This window comes from Achroia grisella, unplaced genomic scaffold (genome assembly GCF_030625045.1).
Source record: "Achroia grisella isolate CSIRO2021 unplaced genomic scaffold, CSIRO_AGI_Agris_v1 utg1573, whole genome shotgun sequence".
NCBI lineage: Eukaryota > Metazoa > Arthropoda > Insecta > Lepidoptera > Pyralidae > Achroia > Achroia grisella.
Genome location: NW_026712655.1, coordinates 2,275,964 through 2,303,782, shown reverse-complemented (window position 1 = coordinate 2,303,782; position 27,819 = coordinate 2,275,964). Strand labels below are relative to the sequence as shown.

General features: G+C 30.8%; 1 protein-coding gene across 3 annotated transcripts; it reads right to left on the bottom strand.

Annotated features, from left to right (window-relative positions):
* Positions 1 to 450: 450 nt before the first annotated feature.
* LOC131841096 (uncharacterized) lies at positions 451 to 27,373 on the bottom strand. Of its 3 annotated transcripts, XM_059189336.1 has the most exons (6): positions 27,216 to 27,373; positions 13,785 to 13,852; positions 3,519 to 3,653; positions 2,713 to 3,288; positions 2,499 to 2,610; positions 451 to 1,580 (listed from the first exon to the last, which is right to left on the bottom strand). In XM_059189336.1, exons 2-6 carry the CDS (start codon positions 13,843 to 13,845, stop codon positions 1,520 to 1,522), a joined length of 945 nt encoding a protein of 314 aa, XP_059045319.1. In that variant the 5' UTR covers positions 13,846 to 13,852; positions 27,216 to 27,373; the 3' UTR covers positions 451 to 1,519. The 3 variants fall into 3 exon arrangements, with proteins under 3 accessions (XP_059045319.1, XP_059045317.1, XP_059045318.1); XM_059189334.1 differs by having other exon boundaries at positions 2,499 to 3,288; XM_059189335.1 differs by lacking the exon at positions 27,216 to 27,373 and adding an exon at positions 18,654 to 18,782 and having other exon boundaries at positions 2,499 to 3,288.
* Positions 27,374 to 27,819: the final 446 nt, after the last annotated feature.

Below are 27,819 nucleotides of genomic sequence, written 5' to 3'. Positions count from 1 at the left end.
ATCATAACGGCCAGGTTTTAGTAATCCCAAATCAATCATAGTATTTATGAAACTGGAGACTAGTTTTGGAACATGAAATAAAATTTAATATGCATGCACTGTTTTAAGAATCTAATTTATTTCAGAGGAATAACTTTTATAGTTGTACTATTGCTTGACTTTGGATTACAAGCATGAAACTCGTCTATACGTAAAACGTAAAATTGTAGGTTATTTTAGGCGTAAATATACTTTAATTTGTTTTATGTTTAAATGTATTGAGAAATGAAATAGTACAATTTGCAAAGAGTACTTGGAGTATCACTGTCAATTAAATTTATAACATAAGTACTTGTCTCTGTATTAAGTACACGGGTATTATAAACTCGCTATCTCATTGGATATATATTTAAATCAGCACTATGATAAGAGCAGACGTCAATTGCCTCCTTACAAGCAGCACTGTTAATAATATTTACTGAATTAAAATACTATTACCATATGTTTACAAGATTTTGTTATGAAATTTTAGTACGATCTGTTTTTTAATTACTAATTCATATGAGTTTTTATTATAGGGAATTAACATTAATATATAAGCCACAACAGCGTGAAGTTATATTATTATTATATTGATATTAGTTCAGTGGTAGTAAAATTTTATATTGAGGGTTCTGATTATATTTTGGATGTTTGGTGTGAAATGTATAGTAGTCGGGTTAAGTATATATATATAATTTAAATCACCAATTGTAAAACAAGCTTTATTGAAACATTCCAAAATTTCAAATATATAAGTAAAAATGGAAATTAATATTGACAATTTGAAATAAATGAGATTACTTACATTATATACACAAGACTGTAACAGATCGTAATTTTATAACACAGTATTTATATACATTCCTTATAATAATAATTTTGGTAGAGGTTAAATTAATATATTTATACAACACATATATATAAAATTTATATTTTGTAACTAAATATCTAGTCTTTATGTCCTTTATTAAATAAAGAATATGTATATGACTTGGGTTTTTATTCAATTTTGTGCCGAACCAAATGCGGATTGTTTATTCAATATCTCTTATTTTACAAACAAATATAGCACCTACATATTTCATATTAGTATAGTAAAAAATATATTCATATTATTAATATTGTCGGATTAACATTCATTATAATTTAATGGTAAATAAGCTAAGGTAAATGGTAAATGCTCAGCTCACTCTTCAAAACTCGACAATATATTAATAATGTGTATACTAAACGCAACAATTAAAACAACTATAGTATATGTTCAATATAAAATTATATCATATTTAAGACTCTACTTTTAATTGGTGATTCAATCACCAAGGTGGCAAAGGTAACAATTATTTCTTAAGATTTTCGTATATGTGAATGGTTTAAAATATCACAAATCACTTCTCAAATCTGGCACAGGTATGAGAAGGGATTAATAAAAAAAAAATCGGCGGTACATCTTAATTTGCATTAGTAGACAAAAATTAGCAGTAGACAAAGGTTGGTATGGTTAATTCCTTGTCATATTCTGGATGTACTGGTGAATGATGTACATCAACATCACAGTCGCACTGAAATATAATATAATTACATTAATTTATGGCACTACTTCAAGTATATTCGTGAGTGGAGAATAGTTTTCTAGGTATATTAGGCAAATTTCCCCTGTATCTACCTGTACATATCTAGCTATCTTAATTTCTGCGTATATAGATAATGCTGGCATTTCGAATTAGCATAATTAAAAAGAAAATAGATGAAATTGATACTCTATCACACTAACAAGATGAAATAAGCATTATATGTATGTACGTATAATGCTTGTTTCGCCTTGTTGGTGAATAAATGACAGTAGCCTCAGTTCTGTTATATACACAATATAAATAAATATTTATCGTTAAAATTTTAGCATCTTGTGAGTCGCTTTATTTAAACCGTAAGTCAAAGTACAAAAGTAAGTAAAAATGAGATTCGTATATTCCAGCGAAACAATACAATATTTATTCTTACAAGCTAAAAACATAAATACGAATTTTGTACAATTGCAGAAGTGTAAAAATACATAAAAAAATAACAAATAATTTGTGATAATTGAGTATTATAAGTAGCCTTAAATAATTACTGTATTACATTGTTATTATTTCATGCAAGTAACATAATACAAGCTCTAAGCTCCAACAAAAAATAAAAAAATCTAATGTAATTAGTACAATGAATATTTTACAGTTATACATTATTATTGTAGTTTCGATTATTCCTGACACCTTATTAGGCAGCCTGTGTTAAATTCTGTAATACCAATAGGATAGACGAGTTTTACAAGTCGGTATTGTAGATAACCGTCCCGAGGGTGTTCAAGCCTTTGTATTAATGCAGAAAAAAGAAATAATTAAAAATATAAAAGAAAGAGTGCTCATTCATGCAAAGCAGCTGTAAAAAGAAATCACCGCGTGAAGCCACACCTATTTGTAATTACGGATATTATTTACCCAAAATTCCAGCCATACGATACTGGTTTATGTGTTGTGGCTCCACTGTGGTGGGCATTACTTTGACCATAGTTTCGGTTTTGAGACGGCGTCTGATAACTTGGCTGGTAACCTGATGAAGAATACTGGGGATTAGAACTCCTCGAATTTGAGTTATAGGATGGATAATTAGGGTTCTGTATTATTGGTCTGGTGTTGAAGTAACTGCTCAAACCTCCATTTTTGGATATATTGTCAACGATGCTCCCAAGAATGCCAGACAATCCGCCGTTGCTCCCTGTTGAGCCGCTGCTACTGCTGCCGCCGCCACCATTTGCATATTTATTGAGAGTATTCAAAATTGAGTCTAGAGGACTACCGTTGCTTCCCGACCCTCCGAAACCTCCAGAAGAGCCTGAGCCGTATGGGGAGTTACCACCATAGGGACTGCTACCGCCTCTGTTGTTAGATCCACCATAAGGAGAGTTCCCGCCATAAGGAGAGTTTCCGCCATAAGGAGAATTTCCGCCACTTGGTGAATTTCCGCCATATGGAGAACTTCCACCATAAGGCGAGTTACCACCATAGGGGGAGCCACCGCCAATCGATGAACCCCCTTGATTACTGTGCCCCCCATAGGGAGAGCTGTTTCCATAAGGCGAATTGTTTCCATAGGGTGAATTATTTCCATAAGGGGACTGTCCGCCCGGTGGAGCCGGCGCCGGGTAGTTAGGAGGAGCATCGATGTCTCTCGGAGGAGACGGAGGTGCTACTGGCTTTTGTGTTGGAGGTGCCGAGTTCGTATGTGACCCTGTAATAATTTCAAGAATATATGTTAATCCGTATTTTTTTAATAATTCCGTATTTTTTTAAATATAAAATTTCACCATTACCCTTGTCATATCTACTAGAGAAAAATCTAACAAATGAAATGATTGTATGTTCACATAGATGCAAGGAGGATTGATTTATCTCATTACTATACGAAGACAAAATGAAATTGTTTTGATACTTGATAGGACATATAATAAAATGATTTACCTTCTACTTGCGACTTCTTTTTACACGTAGGATATGTACCACAATTGTGGGACTGTCCAAACGTACACGGTTCTTCAGCTAGCACGCAAACTTCGCTATTTAGACATCCGATATCTTTACATGTACGTCCATATTCTGTAATTAATAATAATCTGTTATTAAAAGAAAGAACATCGTAGTCAAAAGTTATAACTTTGAAATGTGGCCGAAAGAAAAGAAACTGTCAAATTCTATTTCGGCCCGTTGTCTGGCGTTGGAAATACCGATAAGGAGCCAAATTAATCCGAGAAGTCAGAAATGCACCTCACGTTACAACGCTAGATTAAATTATATCACAAAAGAATACAATAAAACCTGGACATGTCAAACGATGCCATTACCACGTTGGCAGTCTACTACTACGTCTGAGATAACAGTAGTAAATTATTAGTCGTACATAAGAAACGATTTCGTTGAATTCCAACAACAAATGTAGAAAATGTCATTATTCTATATCGACAAATTGTATAATACTACATGCACTGAAAAGTACACTCACTATGCCAAATGAAATGTAAAATATCTTCTATATTTAATATAGTCAATACGATAAAAGTTTTCAAGTTATTAGAAATTATTATTTATTTCGAATTATTTACAAATACGTTTTTTTTCGGTCATTACCTTTAAAAAGTTACCTATTCATTGTTATAAAATGTACGAGTATCTACTTTTTCGTATCATTGTAATTAAGAAATGAAATTGATCTATTTGTTGACCTCAAATATAGAACGTAGAATTCAAATACATATTTATATTATATATCATGTAGTTAATTCTTAAAATAATATAAACTCTTATCAGCGTTAGTTATATCTACTATATATTTATATATAAAACAAACAGTGACCTTAAGATTAAATTGATCTCAAACAGGTTTAATCTCGCTAGCGCGCTGTTTATCTCATTACGCAGAAATATTAACAAAAACTAGTTGCATGGTGGAGATGTTTAAGGATATAATGCTCGCAGGTATAACCATTGTCTTATATTATGTAATAAATTATTTGGGATTGGTAGACAGATAGGGCAATGTTGTAATATTTGTTTTGTTATCTTGTAATCTCAACTACTATCGTTCTAATTAAAATTTACAAAGTAAACAAACATATTTATACAATATAATTTTAATAATTATTGTTGAATACTAGACAAACAAAAAACAGTCTACTTTGCTCTGTAAAAACTCAGGCGGGACTACTAATTTGGAAGGATTGTTTGGAAGCTTGAATTGTGAATTAATTAAGGAATAAGAGAAAAGCAAACAGATACTAATTTAAACTATTACTACGCTACAAAGATCGAAAGCAATAGTGATGAAGTTGGTGTGGTAGTAACACGGGACTATCCTCTACAAATAGAATCATCATCGAACACATCCCGTAACGTACACAGAAAAAGTTATACAATATTGAGTATATGGCTGACTTTTTCTGTGTACGTTATACGTCTTCTTTTATTCTAGATGATAAATTAGAAAGTTCTAGTAACAACGAATAATAAAATAACAGTAATAAATTATAGATTAGAAACAATTAGACGACTTCAGCTTTCAAACAAAAAAGAACAAAAATATCAAATTCGGTCCATTTGTATAAATTTTTCTGCTACAGACTGACATACACGTTAACCTTATTACAGCCCTTTTTTTGCATCAGGGATTAAAAAGCAACATAGATAAATCAATAGTAATTATAAAATGTCAAGTGTCTAATCATAATTAAATTAGATATCAAAAGAATTTGAACCAACGCCAATGATATACATGTATTAACATGTAAGAAGGCTCAAGTTGGCTTACAGCATCGCTTTATCTGATTAAATCTCTCACTCCCTTTCTATACGTATAATTTTAATCCTTTTATCCCTTTCAGAGATAGGTTTTTTGACTACAAATGGGGGACCGAATTTTTTGTAATAAAATACTAAAGTTTCTCTATCTAAAAGCTATTTTATTCGCTGTATTGTATTAATTCATGCAGTGAAAATTGCATTGTTGTACTTTGTATAGTACACACAACATTCAAAATAATAGACATATTGAATGTAAATATATTAAAAAGTAATGCAATACTATTTTAAAATCAATATGGCAATAGTATTCAAAATCTAAACATTACTAGTAGTCAAACGATTAATGAAACAAATGCTTTAACATCTCTAGGAATTGCTTTGGATAAAAACTGCACTTGAAAAACTCGCGTCAGTAACATACGTAATCAACCAAATGGTTTCTCATATGCAATATGGCGATAACAAGAATAATAACCACTAATCTGGTATACAGTTATGTTACCTTTAAATTTAGATGCTGTTTAGTTTTAAGGGAAAATTCAGTGACTTTGAATAGACCTTATCTTTGCCAGAAGAAATATATACGAGTAGTATTTGATATTTCAGTATATAATAACAAGTTGCAAACCCTTATTTCAAAAATTCAAACGATTAACTTTGACGTTCATGTATTAATTATGAAATATGCCTATTTGTTAAACCATCATATCCGGAACTTTTTGAAAGATCCAATGATTTTGAAAGAATAATCCAAATAAATTAGCGTATCCATTAATAAAGACAACACCAGACCTAGCTCAAATTGTTACCCAATGGCTACAATTCCCAGAAGAGCTAACACAAATAAAGACAAATTTAAAAAATAATGGTACAATTGGTTGTCATTTCTCTGTTTAATAATGTAGACCTTTACCAAATGCTCAAGAAGTGACTGATATATTACATATTACCATTTTAATATGTAATAAAATTTAGAGATTACCTTGTTTAACAACGAGTGTGTGATTATTGATTGAAGAAGAAAAACTTTAAACGAAATGATGAACTCAAAATGAGACAATAATTATACTTTTTTCGTAGTCACCTTTTACGACATTCTGGCAATGAGTAGAAATGGTGGGTTTTAAACATGCTTCCTCTATTACGATATAGATAAAATATATTGACTTAATTCATTAAACGCTTAAGACTCTGACGCTACCCAAATAATAAGGGACCAGGTAAAAACTGTGTTCGAAAATGGAAAACTGTATGAATATATTTTATTTCGCTGTGTCTACGAGAATTTCGCCCTTTTTATAACCCAAAAGGCGTGGTCGGGTAAGAATTCGGTTGTAACGGAGTAGGGATCATTTGCATATACAAGATTATATACTTAGATTGGGATCTCGTCGTCTTCGAGAGTCAATATCACACGTAATAAAAGGCAACCGAAACGGAAACGCTTTTTGTTAGTGAATTGTTTTTGTTGCATATGAATACGTTCCGCGTGCAAATTTTCTTGTGAGTGAATAGGATAAACAATATTTCATCAAAGCGAATGAATAGCGTTTTTGGATGATATTATTTCGCTAGTGAAACAGTGAAGTGATCGTTCGTTTATATGAAAAATTTATCTTTGTGAAATACGTATAATAATACTAATAATACGTATCATATAATACAATAAGTTCCATGACCAATTCACACAGCGTCATCCACTCCCAATCTATGGAGAGCTTGTTACATGTATACATGACAACTAATATAAATACTTAGATACATTATTTTTGTAAATACATACATAGAAAACACCGAGATCGATACAAACAATAGTACTCATCAGTGTCTGCACCGTGGAATTCAACCTGAGGTCGTCCATAGGTATTCATCCAAAACAGTGTTGTAATGAGAAATATATACATATCAGTGGCAATCCGTGAGGAACTAGCCATTATTATTGCTAAAAGTTGCATGTAGATGGCGTGATCGGTATCGATGGAATTCTTCATAGTTTTGCAAACGTTTTAAAAAACAAAACTGTGTTTACAAAAATGTTTAATCAATTTTTAAAAAGTTATATATACATGTTAAAATTAAATAATGCGTTTAGAAAAGTAATTTTCATATATTTACTCATTTTGTTATTTTCCAGTACTTAATTAATTTAATCAGTGCTAATACGGGGCTCAATGTTTTCAAAATGCTTTCATAGATGGCATTGTTGTCATTTGTATCGGCCTAATTAAATGTCTTTTTTATATTTTCCAATAATAAGCACTTAATATATCATTATTGTAAATTAAACATATAAAAAAATTTTAAGTAAATTAAAAATAGCCGAACAAGCAAGTAATACTATTTCCAATAATACTTATGTATGAAGTGTTGTCATATTAAAAATAAATACATGTATTATCGATTTTTTGAATAATCGATAACAGGATTTTATTACAGCGCATTATTCGATGATGCTTTTAATGAGTCGTTGTGAACAGTAAATTTTCATTATTTTGTATTATAGCAGTGTTCCGTTTCAAAGAACGGAATATAGTAGTACATTATTAGTGTCGTTGGTTATTTACATTTGTACTGAAAAATCGATTACATAATAATTTAAAATATCGAGTAAGAATCGTAGTTGTCTTTGAATACTGGCAAGATTAAAATAGTATTTAAAAAATAGAGAGAAATCGACCCTAACTCGAATACCATTAAGTTGATTTTCCTTTCTCATTAATATCATAGCAGTTTGTTTTTAACTTGCGTATGACTCTGTGGTATGATGTTTAACGTGTATTGTTATTGTACGGTGCATACATTTCAAAAATTATATTTTAATGTAGGTACATACATTTCTTTCATACATTTCATACATGTCAAAAATTATCTTTTAATGTAGGTACATACATTTCTTTCATACATTTCATACATTTAAAAAATGAACTTTTTATGTAGGTACATACATTTCTTTCATACATCTCATACATTTCAAAAATATATTTTAATGTAGGTACATATTTCATACATGTCAAAAATTATCTTTTAATGTAGGTACATACATTTCTTTCATACATCAAAGATATTATTATTGTAGATATCGAAAGTTATGTATACAAGTAATTCTGAATATTATCAAGTTCAAAATAAGCACACATTACTGGCTTAGATAATAGAGTAATATTACTTGTAATAAAAACATTTGTGACACCCATATGTATACATATTACATAGTAAGTACTTACGCCCGTGCCGTGAGACTCATCTAAGCGTACAGCGCATGCGCGTCGTGCGGTAACCGCACCGACGGACCAATAGGAGCGCGCCTCTCGCGCATCCAGAAAGTTCGCGACTAATGGACGGTATAGTAGTAAAGCAATGAGTGTTCCAGTAACATCATTATAATATTTTCTCGTTAAGTTTTATTGTAATATACATAATTTCGTACTAAGTAACGTGTTCCCCCGTTACACATTTCTAACGTGTAACGGGCGTGAAAGCGAGACAAACAGACAGAGTTACTTCGCATATATAATATTTGTAAGAATATCGCTATTAAAAATAGGGGTTGGTGACAGACGGGCCAAAATTTAGGCGTGTATGTAACATTATAAATAAATAAAAAATTGTCCATAATACAAAAAAAAAAAATTCTGGCCACCCAAATATGACTTAGGGGTATAAAAAATAGATAACAACCCTACCTCAGACCTATAAGTATACATATCAAATTTCACCAAAATGTGGGAGAAATATGGCAACTAACACTGTGATACGAAGTTTATATATAAGATATAGCGGAATTCTCATTAGGGAAAAGAGCGCGGAATTCTCATAAGGTACATCGTAGAATACATGAGGACTATACCAGTAAATTCATTGTAGCTAAAACCAGTCTCTTACACATAACGATTGAAATAAAAAATCATATAGCCCGATGTTGATACGTACGAGTATAAACGTATCAAAATCGGGCTATACGTATAGCGCAGACGCGTTACAACATATCTTCGTCGAGAGAAAAAATAGGCATGGAATGTAGAATAAACTATAACATAATATATACATTGGCACATAAGCCATATCTGCAGGGTATCGGCTAACGATATTATACCTACACATTTACATTGAATCTTGAATCGTCCCTAATGAGGTACACGATACAGTTACCTACATATCTTGTATATACCTATCTTTGCAAAACAGATGTCATGTAGACTGAATTGACTGCCATCTATTTTCGTGCTTTGTTACTAAGCACCCACTAGTAATCCGAACTGCTTCAGATCTAGAGACATCTAGCGGCTACGGCGGCGAAATAAAATAGCCCGAAGAATAGCCCGAGTTAGGAAGGAACCATTTTCTTGTATGGGATGGGGTATCTGTATGTAATATTATGTTATATGTGATACATATATAGAATTTTTTTTCATACGTCCCAGAGTACTGAAATGGCAACGGCAACAAAGCACAATACCTACTGTATGCAGGAGAAAAACTTGAAAATAAACTCATTACGGTGAAAGACATTGGGATTTTCATCAGGATTAAATTAGTATAGACTTTGTTACATTATTGTAATATTAAATGATGTATCATGCCGGCATATTTTAGGATAGAAGTGACTTGTGTATTAATTTACGCTATAGTCTGTTACAAATTTCATTTAAATTGCTTTAGTTGTTTTGTCATGATTGATCAACGAACTATTTTAAAAACTTTCACGTTTATAACATAAGTCGGATTTAAGTAGACTTTGCTGGAAACTCGATTCCCGGTAAATTAGGACAGGGACTAATCTGCCATTTTAAAGCTTAGCCTAGAAATTGTTAAAATTCTGTAATTAAATAGTTACTAAATGATACTTTTAGAGATAATATCGAAGTAAAAAGATTGACAATTCAGGTATTTTATCTAAATCTATTTTGTTATATCACGCAGATTAATTTGAAATGTGGTATTCGTTTAGAATCAACATGCGAAGAGACTGAGGAAGATCGTAAGACAAAAGCTCTACCGACAAGAGCGCGGCTCTTTATTATTACATAGTATAAAACAAAGTCGCTGTCGGTGTCTGTCCGTCCCTAAGTATGCTTAAATCTTTAAAACTACGCAACGTATTTTTTAAAAGATAGAGTGATTCAAGAGGAAGGTTTATATGTATAATATATGTACACCCGGGCGAGGCCGGGGCAAGTAGCTATATAATATAAGATGATAATATTATGAATTAATGAGTATTTTTGCGCATCGACATTATTTGAAGTAAACATCAAACATTCTCACATTAAAATGCAAAGAACAATATATTACTCGTAATAGTTGATACAAGCATCCAGCCACTAAAGTAGGTAGAATGGATTAAGGCGCATTTGAAGGTTGTTAGCGAAACAATTTCTAAATAAATCTACATTTAAATTACAAAGTTTGTTATGATACAATTTACATGCCTGCCTTAGAAAGTTATTAGCTTGTAACCTATCAAAGTTCTGTTTATAGTTATTTATTGCAGGCAAGTCTATTATTTCTAGATCACAATTAGGAGCTTAACGAAAACAAACGTATACTTATTATATACCATTATTTACATGTCATTATTGAAGGGAATGACTAACAATTTACTATTTTTATAGCAAAGGAGTAAACGAGCTTACACTTTACCTGATGGGTAAGTGATTACCGCCGCCCTCGAGTACTTGCATCACTAGCGGAATTACATGTGTTTGTGTTTTTTTACCTTGTTATTGATTAACCTGTATAAATGAATTTCATTTCAATGCCAAACTTTGAACAACATACTTTACCGAAGTTATATAAGTATATATTCCCTTCCATAATGTGTCTATAACGTTTAGATTTGGAAATGCAATATTATTATGTGCTATACTCAGTACCCATGTAAATATTATAACAACATTTATTTCACTAGTAAGGATAGCTTTACATGGATATAGGCACTTTAATTTTAGAAATATAACAGTAGAAATTAATTCCGATGAACTAAATACGCTTTACAGCGTGAAGGAAATAACCGAATTATAAAAGAGCAATAAAATTTGTTCCAAGAGCAACATAAAAAGACAAAATCTACGCCGAAAACGTTTTACGCTAAGAGGTAAGTAACGTGAAGAAAATTCTTAGGTGACATAGAAATTTCGACTAGCAAATACGACTTTAGAGGCAATAAAAACAAATAAAAAGAGCATCATAAGGTTGGATCATAACTCATTGTTTTGTTACTTTCAAGGCGGGTGGGATGCTCGTTTTATGTGTGCATTAGGTAATGGATTTGAGCCATATCTTACGGCAATCTGAGGGCAGAGAGTACGTGCTCCGAGATGGTAGTCGGACGAAACAACGCCGGTTGCCGACGATCTCACGATTTTTGCAATGGCACTTCATATTACTAGGTGATATAAAATATTGTCAATGACGTCATGCATATGGGTCGGAATTTTGTTAAGCGGAAATGTTACGCATTTAGATAAAATCAATAAAACAAGGTCGTTGGAAAATGACTGACTCTAAACTCAGAAATACAATGTTATAAAGTTATGGGATTGTCTACGTTTTATGTTACGTTAGTCGAAACGCCAGAAACAAACTTTGTAATTTAGGTGGCCAGAACTATTTTGTTGTAATTTCATACTTTTACATAAAGCAAAAACTTACCAACGAGTATTAAATTTGTAATTATATCTGCTTACCATGTATGTATAATAGAAATATGTATAATTTAAAGGACCTAGGATAAACCGTCAATGTCATAATAGATTCGTGATAGTTTGTAATCATTATAATCAGCTAACTCATAAACTATGTAAATCTAACGACAAATGGCCAAATCAAAAATATAGTGCGTGATGTGAAATAAAATTATAGTCAGAGATAGTGCTCAAGCGTGAAACTAAATTTGCTAAAATAATGAAATATTTAGTTAACGGTTATTATTTTAATTTCACTTGTGGATTTTCTCAATTTTCCTATATTATTAGGAGAACCTTTGCAACACCAAAACATTGCGTTTAAATTGTTAATCATTTGAACTGTAGTGACCTAAATATAAAATGTGTAATTTAGTGGTTATGCTTTTTAAATTATTTATTTATTTCAGGTCACTAATAGCCCATGTTTTAAAATAGTAACTCACAATTGATTACATTCGGGTACCGTGTATATTAGCTCTATTGAATGACCAGTTTAAGTTTTAGAATGAAAAATAAGATCAAATTGTTTTGTTATAAGATAATCTTTTGTGTGATTCTTGTAATAATTGTTAAGAAAACTCGTGTTTGTTAAATTGTCAACCTGCCATAGTTTACAAGATCAGAGCATACCATAATAATAGTGAATGCCATAGCAATAAAGTTTGTGACAAGCGCATCCTTGTAAACAGCAAAATTATACCGGGGCTAAACGACGGGCCGGGGTTTCACATAAGTATCACCATGTGTGTTACTAAACTTACGCACCCTATAATTTAGCCCACATTATTTTTTAAAGTAAATAAAACCGTGTCCTTTAATCAGTCATTTTTAATGTCAGTTATATGGAGAATTGTGACTCTATTGGAGATATTATATATATTATATTATAGAGGATAATCGCGGACATCATCGAGTTGTATATGGTAGATATTAATTTATTAAAACAAGTTTTGTTATTTTTAAAACAGTACACGTGAATTGGTTATGACGTCATTACATATATCTAAACAATTAAGATCGTGGGCATGGGAATTTTCGTGAAGTTATTAGGTATCTGTGCATTTTTTAATAGAAACTAAAATAAACATTAGATACTAATTCTCCTATATTCTATCCTCTGAATATAGAATAGAATAGAAAATCATTTATTCAAATAAACTTAATGTAAGTACTTTTGAATAGTCAACATTTTTTTAAATCTACCGCTTATTCGGAAAGCTGTCTCATCACAAGAAGAATAAGCAAGAAACTTGTGTGTTGCTCTTTTAAACAATCCTTGTAAGTTCACATTTTACTAGTCGAAACGTGTGAATACAAACTACCAACCAGCACTAATTTATTTAGGCTCAAATATAAAAACACAATAAGATTAAATCAGTCGTAGTGATAAGAGCAGAATATCCTTTGAAACATTTGCTCTATGCATATGCATAGGTGTATATATATTTACACAAAAAAAGCTGTGCATTAATGACAACAATGGCTTCTAAGAACGATTTAGTGACATCTACATTATCTGACATCTGTTTCTTTCTGAGATTTTAATCTTCAAATAGAAACTCATCTTACCAAGGTGGTAGCTGATTGGCGGCAGTAAATAGAGATATACAGAAAGAACGTAGAGACAACTACGCAACGAAAAATTCAGATATATAATTTTTCACAGTTAACGGCGTTGTTGCTAAAGTACCTACTCACAGAAAGAAAAATAAGAGACGCTTTTAATATTCTGAAGTACTATACTTACTTGAAAATCCATCAGCGTGAAACACCAAAGCGACGGTTAACAGCGCCGTCTTCCAGTTCATTGTGAATCTGAAATAAGAAAATTGGGGCTATATTTATTTGGTGAGTTAACTTAATATTAATCCCTCTTTCAGGATTGCCTAAAATTTTGTAAAAAATACTGGGAATCTTAGGTACTTATTAATTCTCTACTTATTAACTATTACACTATAATTTGCATGCCAGATAAAACTGGCAAAACATGTGTGTATATTGTATTGAAACTATGTTTTAAGCAAATAAATAAATAAAATCAGAATGATTGTATCATCATCATAAGAAATGAAAAAAATATTTTAGATACGAGAGCACTAATCAATATACGAGTATGTAGTAGATAACATAAGTAAGATTTCTATAGAATAAAAAGATCTAGTAAATCAACAATAAATGATCTATGTGCAGGCACTTATTTGTAAATTGGGTTGATTTATAATTTAATATGGAAATTCTGAATACTGACGCCCTACCTACAGTCTGGATTTTTAGCAGTTTTTTTAAGGATAATGCATTTATTTTAGAAATATAAAAAGTAATTTAAAAAAATAAACAATTAGTAATATCTATCATAATCTACTTATTCAGACATTTAATAGTCCATTTCTTCTTTGTACATCATTTTATAAAGTCAAATAAACCCTATCATAAATGTTACAGACAACATAACGTAAAGACATTAAAACTGCAGCTGTTCTTTTGCATTGTGATTTTTATACACAGCAGTTTAGATCTGATTAGTGCAAGCTGCAGTATACAATGTAGAGAGAGACATCGTTGGAGGGGCACAAGATGAAATAGCTCGCCGACACGTGTATTTCAGAGCTGCACGTCTGTCCGACAGTTCAGCTGAAACTTTATGACACCTAGCTAACATTCCCGGAGCAATTTCGCCAAAACTGTTTCGTATAACCTCGTTACCAACTACTGCGCCACTATAGGTAAACGGCAAACGTTTGCGGATATGGCACAAGTTGTTTCCGTTTATTGAAAACTTTGTGATGTACATTGTTTTGTTAAGAGCCCCAAGACGATCAGTTGCAAATAGCCATATTACATTATCAATCATACAATTGAAGAGATTGTCAAAGCTAACTTACGGCATATTACGGTAACTTGACGGCGATATTGAATTATGACTATTTTTTCTAGATAATAAACTACTATACGACTATACGATTAAACTGCATTTGGAACTTGTACGTTGTTAGTATGATATAGTAGTAATTGCTAGTTTGCTTAGTAGTGAAAACCTTTAATAAGAAATTAAATATGTAGTGTCATAGCGCTAAGGTAAGTACTATAAAATTCCATAATATTAGATTACTTAAAAGTTTTTCCCTATTTATTTAAGAGGAATGTTAACAAATAGGGAAAACCATATTCGAGTTAAGTACATATAAGAGTAAATATTTATAAATTTAATAGTCATAATTTTGATAGGCAATAGAAACTTTGGTAGTCTTGCGTATTACGTGTGGTTTTGAAATAAAGAAGCGAACATTAGTGGCGGCCTGCCGTTGGACTAACTGCACTATATTAATCGGAACGGATCAAAATCACTAATAATTCTGACCGATGTTTCAGAAGTTGTCACTTCAACTATTCAGGCAAACAATATCAACAACAAAATTATGATCCGTCCAGCTTTATACTGTTCACATTATCGTTTATTCTACTTGTCCATGTCAATTTTGTTCTGAATATTGGATGAAGGGCATTCCATATAAAGTTCAAGTGTAATTCCAGATGTCAGCTCGAATTTGTTATTAAAGAAAATACTAAAGACGAAAGACATGTAACAAGAATAGTTGATAGATCACAAATGGCAACTTTATGTCTTTGGTTCGAACAAACATACGTAACCTCCAGAAGATATATTTTTAGGATTATTACGTGTGTCATTCAATCTTGATAAAGGACACCGACAGGGCAATAAAAGAAACGACAAATGATTAGCGTCATATCCCGAGATCTATTCGCCGACGAGAGCACACTAACGAAATATTATCTACAACGCAATATAGCATAAATGCAGTAATTTAAAAAAAATAACCATATCACTGAAGATTTTACATAGTTGATGAATTATAGTTACAAATAATAAATCACTTATAATTTGATTTACAATGGACTATGTTATTTACTTACTGGGTTATGTAAAAAAAGATAAAATAAATTCTTGTTAAAGAATAGTCAAAATACACGTTACACCACACCACATATTCACTATTGGATTAATCTACTGAAATATTCCATAAAATATTGTCCTTATAAAAATAAATAAGATTTGAAAAAAGAATAATTCTACTAAAGTAACACGATGAAATAAATATGGGAGTTAAATGTAGGGATAGTGACACGGTGGGGTGTGCCCTAATGTCTTAGGTCACTGAAGGTCACTTGGGTTGGGAGGTTGACTTTACACGCAACTTCACTCTGTTAGCAGCAATTGTTGACTGAATTAGGCTGACCATTATTAAATGTCTATATATACAAAGTTTATTGTACACATATTTTCCTATAGTATTTTTATTACGTAATCCAGATGGACACAGAATCTTTTAGTCTACCCATGTAAATAAAACTACATATATTACGTGATAAAACAAAGGTAATAAATATCATATGACAAAGAAAAAGCGTTAAAATAATATTACACGATATCGTTAATTATTGGTGTACATTTTAAAATACGATGACAAATAAAAAAAAACTTATTTTTTATTTCTATTATAATATATACTTATATATAACAAAGTGAAGGTAAACAAAATTTTTTGCTACGATATCGATTCACGGAATATCATTTACGTATTTAACATAACTGTTTTACCTTCTGAGGTGGACTGAGATTAGAACTAATGGTAAAGCGCTGATTAAAAACACTGGTGTAGAAATTAAAGGATCCCGTGGGGGATATTACATGCCATAGAGCAGAAATTGGATAGCGATACGAGAGATATATTGCCCGACATAAAGCCGTGCTCGGTAACTTTCTACCCATTTCCGGCAGCCCACTTGTGAATCGTATTTCGGAATCCTTTTTATCTTTTTGCGGCTGGTGTGTGGCGGAACGCGATGTGACAGCGGCACCGAGCCACTTCGCAGCTCATATATCACTTGAGCCTGTAACGGCGCTGTTAACGGCCTGCATGTCACCTCCGCGCTTCACCCGTCCAACACCGCACAACTCTATTATCTGTATAATAGAACTGTTATATTTCATATTAGTGGCTACTACGGGTCACAATAATAAAATAGGACTTCGCTTCGCAGTCCTAAACCTATTGGGTGAAGTGGTTTCGGGTGATACATATGTAGAATGGAGAATTTGTTTTACCATTATCTACTACCGAATATGGTATAACACTCGATTTCTGCAAAATGTTAGGTTTCATATGATTTATGATTCTGATATAAGATAACGAAAGTCGTTTTAATGGGTAGCGGATCCAAAGAATTTACACTCGTGTGAAGTTAGTATGAACCCTTGTAGTAAATAATTAATTATTTCGTTTACGTTTATTATAGGTGTTTAAAACAGTGTAGGTAGTTTTCGTAGAAAGGTCGTCAATAAAATACACAGTACAAAATAATATGATGGTATTACCGTTTATAATCACTTTGCACTAACTTCCGGAAATAACATTGAATTTCAATATAATAAATAAAATTACTCTACACTGTCATTTAGTTTCAAACTAAGTAGAGCTTGTAACATGATTACTATATGACCAGGTAAAATGTTCCACACCATCTAAATCATAAATCATCAATATATGTACATATATTAAAATGTTAAAACTATCTATTATTTAATTTTAATAAAACTCTGCGAACAAACACTAAAATAAAGTAACTAAAACCAGTGCATTGAAAGGACGACAATTGAGTCGAGATTACAGTATCTACTCGGATATACAGACGCTCCGAGTACGTGACCATTCGACGTATAAACTAGCTAAAAAGATTTGCCACGTTCAAAATCCGTGGGCGATGCATCGCTGCCGGCTTCCAGTCCACAAATTCAAGGATTGCATGGAGACGGTGTAAAGCAAGGGTGTCACTAGGATTTATATCGGCGGAAATCTCCAATGTTCAGACTTGAAGCCGAGGACACACGGTAAACGTGGTAGGTGGAATCTTGTCAGCTTTTAAGGATTTTATGGGTGCTTACGTCCGACTAAACCAGACTTGCTTATGTTTTATCACATACTATGAAGTGAATATTATAGATAAATCACAGTAATGTTATCGAAAACTGTGGTATCAATTACAATTATGAGCATTTTAAAATCCTCTAATACTGTGGGTATTGGATAATACATGACCACTAAATAAATTTCGATTTATACGTGTAGTCCACTAAATCTACAAAGACTTTAAATAATATTAAAGATAAAAACTTTGAAGTATTTTAAGGCAGTGCCTTAACTTTTTGGAAGTTTTTAATAAAATATATCTTTTCACATTTTCAATAGAATTTAATAAGATTTTGAAAGACACCAGATTTAATATAAGTTTTGAAACTCTTTAGCTACTGCTCACAGATTTATTGCGTTTTTTAGGTCCTTACCTCAATACAATTATTATTACAATTTTAGAGTTCTACATAAAAAACCATATGAATAATTTATTGAACTGATTACTAATATTATATTTTATTAATTAATTACGAAGTTAAATAAAGAAGTCTACATAAAGAGATATACATACATACCTAAAAATACATATATAAATACACACCTAAATTGGTATTTGGTCAATATTGTGGTATATCTGTATTTCTTGAATATTGAAATTATCACTTTTAATATAAAAAATGTCTTACCAAAGTATTTTAGCCACAGTTTAGTTATTTGTTTAGCAACAGTTTACCACAAAATAATATGACAAATTACACAAAAAATAGTGAACTGATTATTATAATTTATAATAATATTGAGACGGCACTGAATGGAGTTCTTTCAATTGAACTACTGAACATAAAACTGATAACGGTGCGTGATTTGTAAATGAGATCATACTTAATAAAGAGTTTCCACATAACTACGTAGTAATATGAGAGAATTAAGTGACGCATTACATGTTGTTTACAATTCTTTTAAAAATGTAACGAATTTATTGATTAGTGGCTGAGATCAGAACTGCTTAACTTGACGAAAAAAATATATGGCAGACAATTTTCTTCGTGTATGTAATACAGGTGTACTTACATTAACTATATACTACATTCAGATATTACTGTTAAATTCATAGGTTCCTATTGTGCGAAGATTACGTGTATATGGACCGATGTCCACCCGATGAAATGTAATGATCGTCGCTAATATAATGTACAGCGCCGTAAATCTTATGGAATAAGAAAATGGATAAAAATTTAATGATCAAGAATGGTCTTGATGATTCAATTTTCATGTTTCTATACCCTGCCGTATTTTCAGATTTTAAAACAGAACGCAACTTGCAAAATAAGCTATTGGAGGCAGACATAGCTGAGATAGAACTACCCATGTATAACTTATTAAACTGATGACAGACCCGGATTGGAATTAGCAGTTGATACAGTTGTTACATTATATTCTAATTTTATTCTTCCTAAATGACGTGTCTAAAGAGGATGTGTATACACATGTTTATACTCATATATTTGAAAGTGTGTGAAGACTCAGTTAACATGTAAACGTTAAATTTCTAAATTTAGTGTAGCATAAAACACGCTAATTGCCAACAATTTGAAAATTAATGTTACATCTATATTTTATTGTATGACAGTAGAAATAAAGTCATTGTACGAATACGCCATATTAAGTTCGGAAAGCTGTCCAGTATTATATAATATACATGTACATTATGGGTGCATTATTCCATTATAATTAATTAACGAGATATTTTAAAATTATTAGTATTTTCATGTCAATCATTCGTCGTGTTCATATTTAATATCACATAGACAAACTTTGACCTATATTTTATGCAAGTTAGACTGTTTATTATGGACGGGACTGCTGTAATGTCTAAAACGGCTTAAAGCTACGGCAGTTATTGTTCAACTTAGACACTGTTTACTCACGTAACAATTGAATTATTGTATCTACATACTATAAACAAAGTAGACTTAATGAATTAATGCGATAATAATATTAAGCCATTCGAAATTACACTGCAAGTAATTATAGCTATTTCTGGTCTGAATTACTAAATTTGGAACACCTCATCACTAGATGATAGTACAGTGTGTATGAGCTGCTCTGAAGACGGTGGAAACAAAAGTATTTGTCTTCATTATGGATTAGGTTATAATTAAGCATATCAAAGAATTGAACTTGAATTTATTTTTTACAGACACATAATATTAATAGGAGAATTATTATAAGATTTCTGAAATTATAAACTACATTAAAACAATCAGTTTAGTATATAGTATAAGTATATATATAAATTCGTCTTAAATGACTAAATATGAAAGTAACTAAACAATAAAGGACTGTTACTACACAAGTATATAAATACCTAAATAGCAAGCGTAAAATTGTAAGTTTGAAGACATAATACTTTTCTATTGGCTGGATTAAAGCCAAAGTGGATAGGAATATCGGGCGTCAAGCGTAATTTACCCATCTTGCCATAAATGTAACGCAAAATCGTATTCATAAAAGTTTTATGAACAAAAATAGTGTTATTCGCCTATCAGTCGGTCGGGTAACTTTTATGAATAGCAACGCGAGAGAATAGATCTGTCGAACAACAAATCTTTCTAACAAGAATAAAAAATTTGGCAAAGGACAAGTGCTGCAATAGTCGAGAATTACCAACTTTTATCTGGATTCATTTCTTGAAGAAATAAAAAAGTAATACTACATACATAAAAAATGATAGGTACATGTAGTCAGGAATTAGTTGAATTTAATTGAACTTAAATTGAATTGTTGGCTTTTAGTGGTAGGAAAGATATTATATACTTTTAAAAATAAGAATACTATTTTAGATTAAGTTCTTTCTAAGATTTTTATCTGAGACGAGATGAAGATCAATTTACATAGATATAAATTATTCATTAATTTAATAAAAACTTACCATTTTATTTTCCAATTTTCTATTTATTTAAAAGCTACCTACTATTAAGAAAAAGTATAATCGTGTAGTGCAATTTATATATCTGGTAATGCCTATGCCTATAATATCTTTCATAAATTACGCGATATATGCTAAAGAATTAAATGAAGAAATTGATATTTTGCACTAATATTTTATAACTAAGTATATATATATATATAATGTTTTATAACAATTGTCGCGAAAGATAATACATACATATGGACATTACATAATTTACATAGTAAGTTCATTAAATTCCCGGACATACTCGTAGTTCTATAATATGTGGACTTCGTCTTCGTGTATATTACCCATTCTGGGTTGTTGGTTTCCTTTATTATTGTGTATTAAAAGGAAATTAGATATATAAAATACACATTAGGTACACTAATCCACATTTATATAAAATTTTATATTCTTATATAATTCTAAATTTGTTCAATAAATTAGAAGGTATTGCTGAAAAGTAAGTAATTTACAAAATATAAAAGGCATAGGAAGTAGTAATTGTACAGCTAATAATAAATAATAATAAAGAGCTAACCGACGGCCGTTACGCACTCGAATGTTGTTGGCTTCACCTAATAAATATTGTCAGAGCTATTACTTATGTATACAATCACAACCAAGTCACAAGGGTTTCGTTTAATTTATGGCCACATTCTTTTATTAGTAATATATGTATTTTTTGTTTTCGTGCATGCTCTCAGTCTCACGGTCATATTTAAGAAATTGTGTAAATTGATCCAATTAAAAGCAAACCAATATGTTTAAACAAGCTTTTCTATCTTCAAATAATTAGACCTATTTATGTTTTAATCTGGCACAATTATAAAACATTGAATTAGATCCGCTTAGTAGTTGTCAATCATCTGTAACATAATACTATTTGAGTATTCTGAGTAGTGCTTAAGCCTAAAATATATACAGATGAATTGCACAAAACTAGATCGGGTGGCATTGCTTCCAACAATAAGACGATAGGCGTTAAATGACAATGAATAATGATTTTTCATTATTAACACAAGTGCAAATGATGAAATATTGACAACATACATTATTTTCATTGATAATTTAAGACCGGCGAAACTCAAATTAAAAACCAAGTTAGTAACACAGTACTGTTTGAATATTAAGAAAGTGTGAAGTCGGATAAATAGTAGTAGTAAGGAATCGATTGTCGCAAATATATAAAAGTTCACATAAATCGACGCTAAACAGTAAACATTGTATAAAAGAAAAACACCGTATACCTATAGCAAAAAAGCCCGAAAAGGCTGCAAAAGAAAAGTAACACTAAAAACACATTTATCTGAATTATCACGTTAACATTCATTACAAAAGAGTCATTTGTTCCCACAAAATGTTTGGGTACACAACACAAAGCGTATTAAAGTGAATCCGTAGGAAAAACAAAGGACTTATTTGCCTTATGAAATCTAAAAATGGGATAGGTATTTTCTTAACAAAAACATTATCATTTTCGGTCAAATTTTCGGTAGGTTCTTGCAACGTGGTGGAAGTATTCTGTATTTTTCAGCACTTGATAATCAGTCATATTGGCAAAAAGGAAGAAATTCAAAAAGAAAAAAAAAAAACAGATTACTAATTCATGATGATGGTTATATTCAAATTCTACACACGGTACACACTAAAGTTTAAAAAATGAATCAGTTTGGTTTTTTACATCTGTTGGTAATATTGGAGGTAGTATTATAATTTAAAACCTTCCTTGAAACAATCGAAAAATAATATTATTTATTGCATAATATAAAAGGCTATTAAAAATAAATATTCGTTACTCCAGTAATTTCACAATATGCACTAGGTTTATTATTTTATATTTACAACTGGAATATTAAACAACAGCGCATAAAAACTAAATAATGTGTATTATAAAATAAGCTCTGAAAACCCATGATAAGCTGTGTTGTAGTGTTGTAGTACTGTGCCTCCCACAGCAGATATAACCAAATGATAAATATAACAGTTTGAAATATAGAAAAAAATATTTGAAACTCCTACGTACGTACCTATGATAATAGCAATATAAAAAAGGAATGAGAGTTGGAATATCATTCGTTCAGTATCTGATTTTACATCCAATGTACGATGATTGATGTAGGTATTCATTTCTTGTTGAATTGAACATACTTAAGAACTTATGTAGCGAAGCGGGGTCAACTCAGCTTGAGTACATATTAAGAAATAATAACATTTAAAATTTACATCTAAAAATGTTGGATGTATATTTATTATGTAAACTCACTGCATTAAGAGACTTCTATATTTTGTATTTACGAATAGATTTCTGTTTCTCTGTTACTTTATTATGAGAAATTGGTCCAGACAATTACTATATACTACTATTAAGCTATAAATGTATATGTATTATCAGAATCAATCTTGCGAATTCCAAGATACAGCTTGACCCCTTCATTAGATCAAGTGAAGGCGCGTAGAATGTTATGACACAAATGTTATGTTTTTTTATTATTATGTTTCAGTACATAATCTTCTTAAATAAGGGTAAATCTTCTTAATTAAGGGTCTTAAACATACATTAGCAGTAAATGCAGTATGTGCTATATAAATAAGATAATATTATAAATACAATTAGTCATTACCACTAGATAAAAAGTAATAATACTACATTGCATAGCATTTAGGGTTCCAATATTAAAAAAAAATACGTTTTATAGAATAATTTTATTAAAGTTAACATTGTAGGTAAAGTATCATCAGTGGTGATGCCACTTCATCGCTTGAGTCACAAGAAATGGTATTTGGCTGAATAATACAGAAAAATGATAATCGTAACGTAATCGGTGTTTAACATAATTTAAAACTGAAATTTTAAATTTTGTGACATTGGATCTCAGATCAGTCAGGTCAGTCAATGGCGGTACCCGCGAGAAATCTTTCATCAATCATTGTACGATGATTTGAAAGGTTATGGTATGGTCCGGCATATGTTTAAAATAGTATTACATAAAAAATTTTAGTACTTACCTATTTAAAGCCAATATTTCAATATTATTATATTGTTGTAAATATAGGCGCAGAAATTACTCAGAGTGACGTAGAAACCGCAGTGGTGAAAAATGAATAATTACTTACAACTTTATAGGTATTTCTACAAATTATTTTCGAGAATTGTACGGGCGAAGTACCGTGCACAGTAAGTAAATAGTAATACCATAGCGCATTATTCTTATTGCAATTCAAAAGCAAGTGGAATCATCCAATAACAATGTAAATCGATAACCTCGCACATGAGAACTACTGCATCGTTGCAATAAAAGTAAACTATCACAATCATAAACTTCCGCAATTGCCCTAAGCAGTGGCAGTTTCGTTACATACGGTATCAGATTCTGATCGTTTTGGTAATACGTGACGTAGCACCATTCGGTTATATGGCATTAGCCGTCTGCTGGCATAAAGCCATAACTATGCCGCTGGGCACTGTACCACCACAATCCACCAAAGGAAGTGTTCCCTCACGAAACTAGACGTTTTTATTATCCGCAGTGGGTTATAAATGAGGCATGTTTTGGAATTAATGTCACAGTACCCTTTCGTTTTGAAACAGTTTAAAATATTCATATTGTTTCCGTTAACACAAGATGTATTGTCACCATTTAAATTTTTAGGGCAATGGCAAAACAGAGATTACATGATAATGAAATTAATTTAAAATATGGCACGCGAGTCAGGCACAGGTCAATGTGACCAGTTTCCTCCCGTTTGAAAAGTTCTATAGTGGTTAAGTAAGATAGTCGCATTATGAAGTCTAGTGTACGTTAGCTGCGGTTACGAAGATGAGTTGAGGAACAGTAACTCAAATTTTTTTTTATATTTATTTGTTATACTATAACTTTAAATTTAATTTTAAATCTTATTTATAAAATTTATTTTAAAAGGTTTACTTTGTTTAAGATTACATCAAAACAACCTTTAAACACTATACATATATATTTATATATCATAATTACATTAAAGAATAAGATATATAAAATAATAATCGGACACTAAAAATAAAACTTACAGGAACTCTTCTCTTTAACAAACGCTTGAATACTAAATAATGAATAGTTTTTTTTCCTTTTGATTACAAGTCAAATATGTTCAAGAACAAAGTGCAATAGTTATTTTCGTTAATTTTATGGGTATTCGACACAGCTTTCATTTTACATATACCTAAATTCTATAGATTCAGAAACTAGTTCTTGTTTTCAAAATCAGACAATCCCTGGAGCTCAAGAGTTTGTAATTTTTTTTATCGTTACCTCGATATAAAGGTGACGGGTAAACGCAACCGCCTACGCTAACGGTAATGCTGGCGGGGCACCAGTGGACGATAATAGGATGCGAATTTATCAGAAATTGACCACGGTGGTTTCCAGGGGTCTCGCGTGGAGGTCAACTTGACATTGTACATTGTTAGCAATGGGGTTATTAGTCCACTTTACTAATAGTACTCTACGCCCCAAAAAGTAGGAATATATAATATAGTTCCCTTTTATTAACTTAAAAAAAATATGTGAAATTTTTGTGTAAATCCGAAGTAGATAACTGGTATGTGCAGGTTAAGCATCACAAAAAGTTGTATACCTACTTTTTCTTGTATATATAAATAAATAAATTCTATAAATCAAATAATGCCTACAGAGTATACCAGCTACATTGTATGTACATTTATGAATAACAGGATATGTCAATTTACAACCTACTTGAAATGTTATAAAGCATATTAGGAATCTGTAGAGAACTGTTATATCTATTGTACATATAACAATTTTTTATATTGTACTCTTGACTGATTGTGTTAGAATTTGATTATTAATAGTATTATAAAAATATGTGTTAACCATGCTTTCAAAAAGTTGAAATATTTCTTTAAAATATTTATTTCCCATTATTGTAAACTTTGTCTTTTAGATCTAGTTTGATGGGGTTTTGAGTCTTGTCTACGAATAACAACCGATTTACTATAGCATCGGTAATGGTTTTGCTTGTGGAGTACTAGTGAAGGAAGTCACAGTGAGGATTAGTTAGGAGTGAGTTAGGTTGGCTAGCCCATTGTGGTGTACTAAAACAACTATTTCAAGGAGGAACTTACAATGGGCAAACCTAACATGGTACATCATAATCTGTTAAACATTTTTTTTTAATTTATTATTTATATGTCTTTTTAGAGCAAGTAAAAATTATATATACTTATTTTTACAGGAATTAATGCAATAAAGTTTATCGAAGAACTCTAAGTATCTTTCATAAATATAAAAAACATAAAAGGATAATATATAAATTAAAAAGAATAGAATGATATAGGAAATTTTAAATCATATGACATATTTTATAATTGTGAAAAGTATGTTTGTAAATTCTTGGTAATATAACAGTTCAATCATTTATCATTAAATTGTGGTGTCTGATAATGTGGTGACAGGCTTTTTTTATTAGTCAACTAGTATTTCCTGGTGACATATTGCATGTGGAATGTAACTCTTTTTTATTGAAATTTATTATGTAAATATACCTACTGAACTAGAATAGTTGCCTCAATTATACCTTATAACATTAGCCATCTGTGAGAAAATACATACAAAATCAGTCTAGCCGTTTCAGATATTAGCAAGAACAGACAGACAGCCAATATTTGTTTAGAATATTTTGATATAAATTGAACTCTCATATGCATTTAGTGAAAAGTTGTTAATTTAACTTTACAAACAAAAACTTTAATTAAATTTATTTGTATATATGAGCAATGTCAGTCCCTCAGATATAGTCACCTGACCAGCTTATAAGAAATATTGTGGATAGAGTGTTTATGAACCAAAATATGCATGACCTAGTCATTTAGGTTTATACCTGTTTTAAAGTAAACCTTGAAGGTATTTCAAGGGTGTATTTTACAAAAGGTTTTATTTTAATCCAATAAGTCTAAATCAACTTACTTTAATGGTGCTTGACAGATCAATTAGGATACAAAACTATGTAGTATAGATACTAAGAAGTGTATTGATATACATAGAAAGACGAGTATTTAGAAATATTCATGTTTATAATCTTCAAACTAGTTTAAACAAGTATTCTTTTGTTAACCTTATAGGGTATATAATAGATACATAGAAGGAACACAGAGGAAAATTGATTTCTTGAATTTTAATTGCACATAAGTTCTGAATCTACAAACATACAAATTAATAGAAATGACTTTATTTGTTTTCGTGTATGTTTTTGTACTGTAAACAAATAATATTTATTAAGTAAAAAGCACACTTACCTCTAAGAAATGTTCTTTCCTCTCATCCAAAGATGAAAATTGACCAAAGCAGGAAATACACTGATTTATTCCAAGAAAATTGAAGTAAGACAAGGTCAAAACATTATAGAGTTAAACTATTTCGTTTTGTGTTGACTGAAGTTGTTGGATTAGGGTTACATATTGTAATGACGTGACATCAATCTATGACATAAGAAATGAGTGAGATTGACAGTGATTGACTTAACTCATAACAGTCTTAAGGAAGAGTGCGGTTTGACAATGAATACTTCTTAAAGATTAAAATCGGTAACACTAAAGATTGCATGCTATACAGTTATATCCTATAACACTGTACAGTAAATAGAACCGTTAGATATGCCATTGGATATTCTGAGAAAAAGAAATGTATTACTTGTTGTTATTTTGTGTTGTCATCAATAACTCAGATTGCCTACCCACGTAAGCTACCTATTCCTTTTTATTTAGATTAATATTTTTGTTGCTAATAATTATAAAACTGTATAAAAGTAATTAACGAAATTATAAATAGACACCTACTTACCCACTATCATTTTAGACAAAGAATATAAAGCAGGTATTGTGCTGGTTACCAAACACAGAA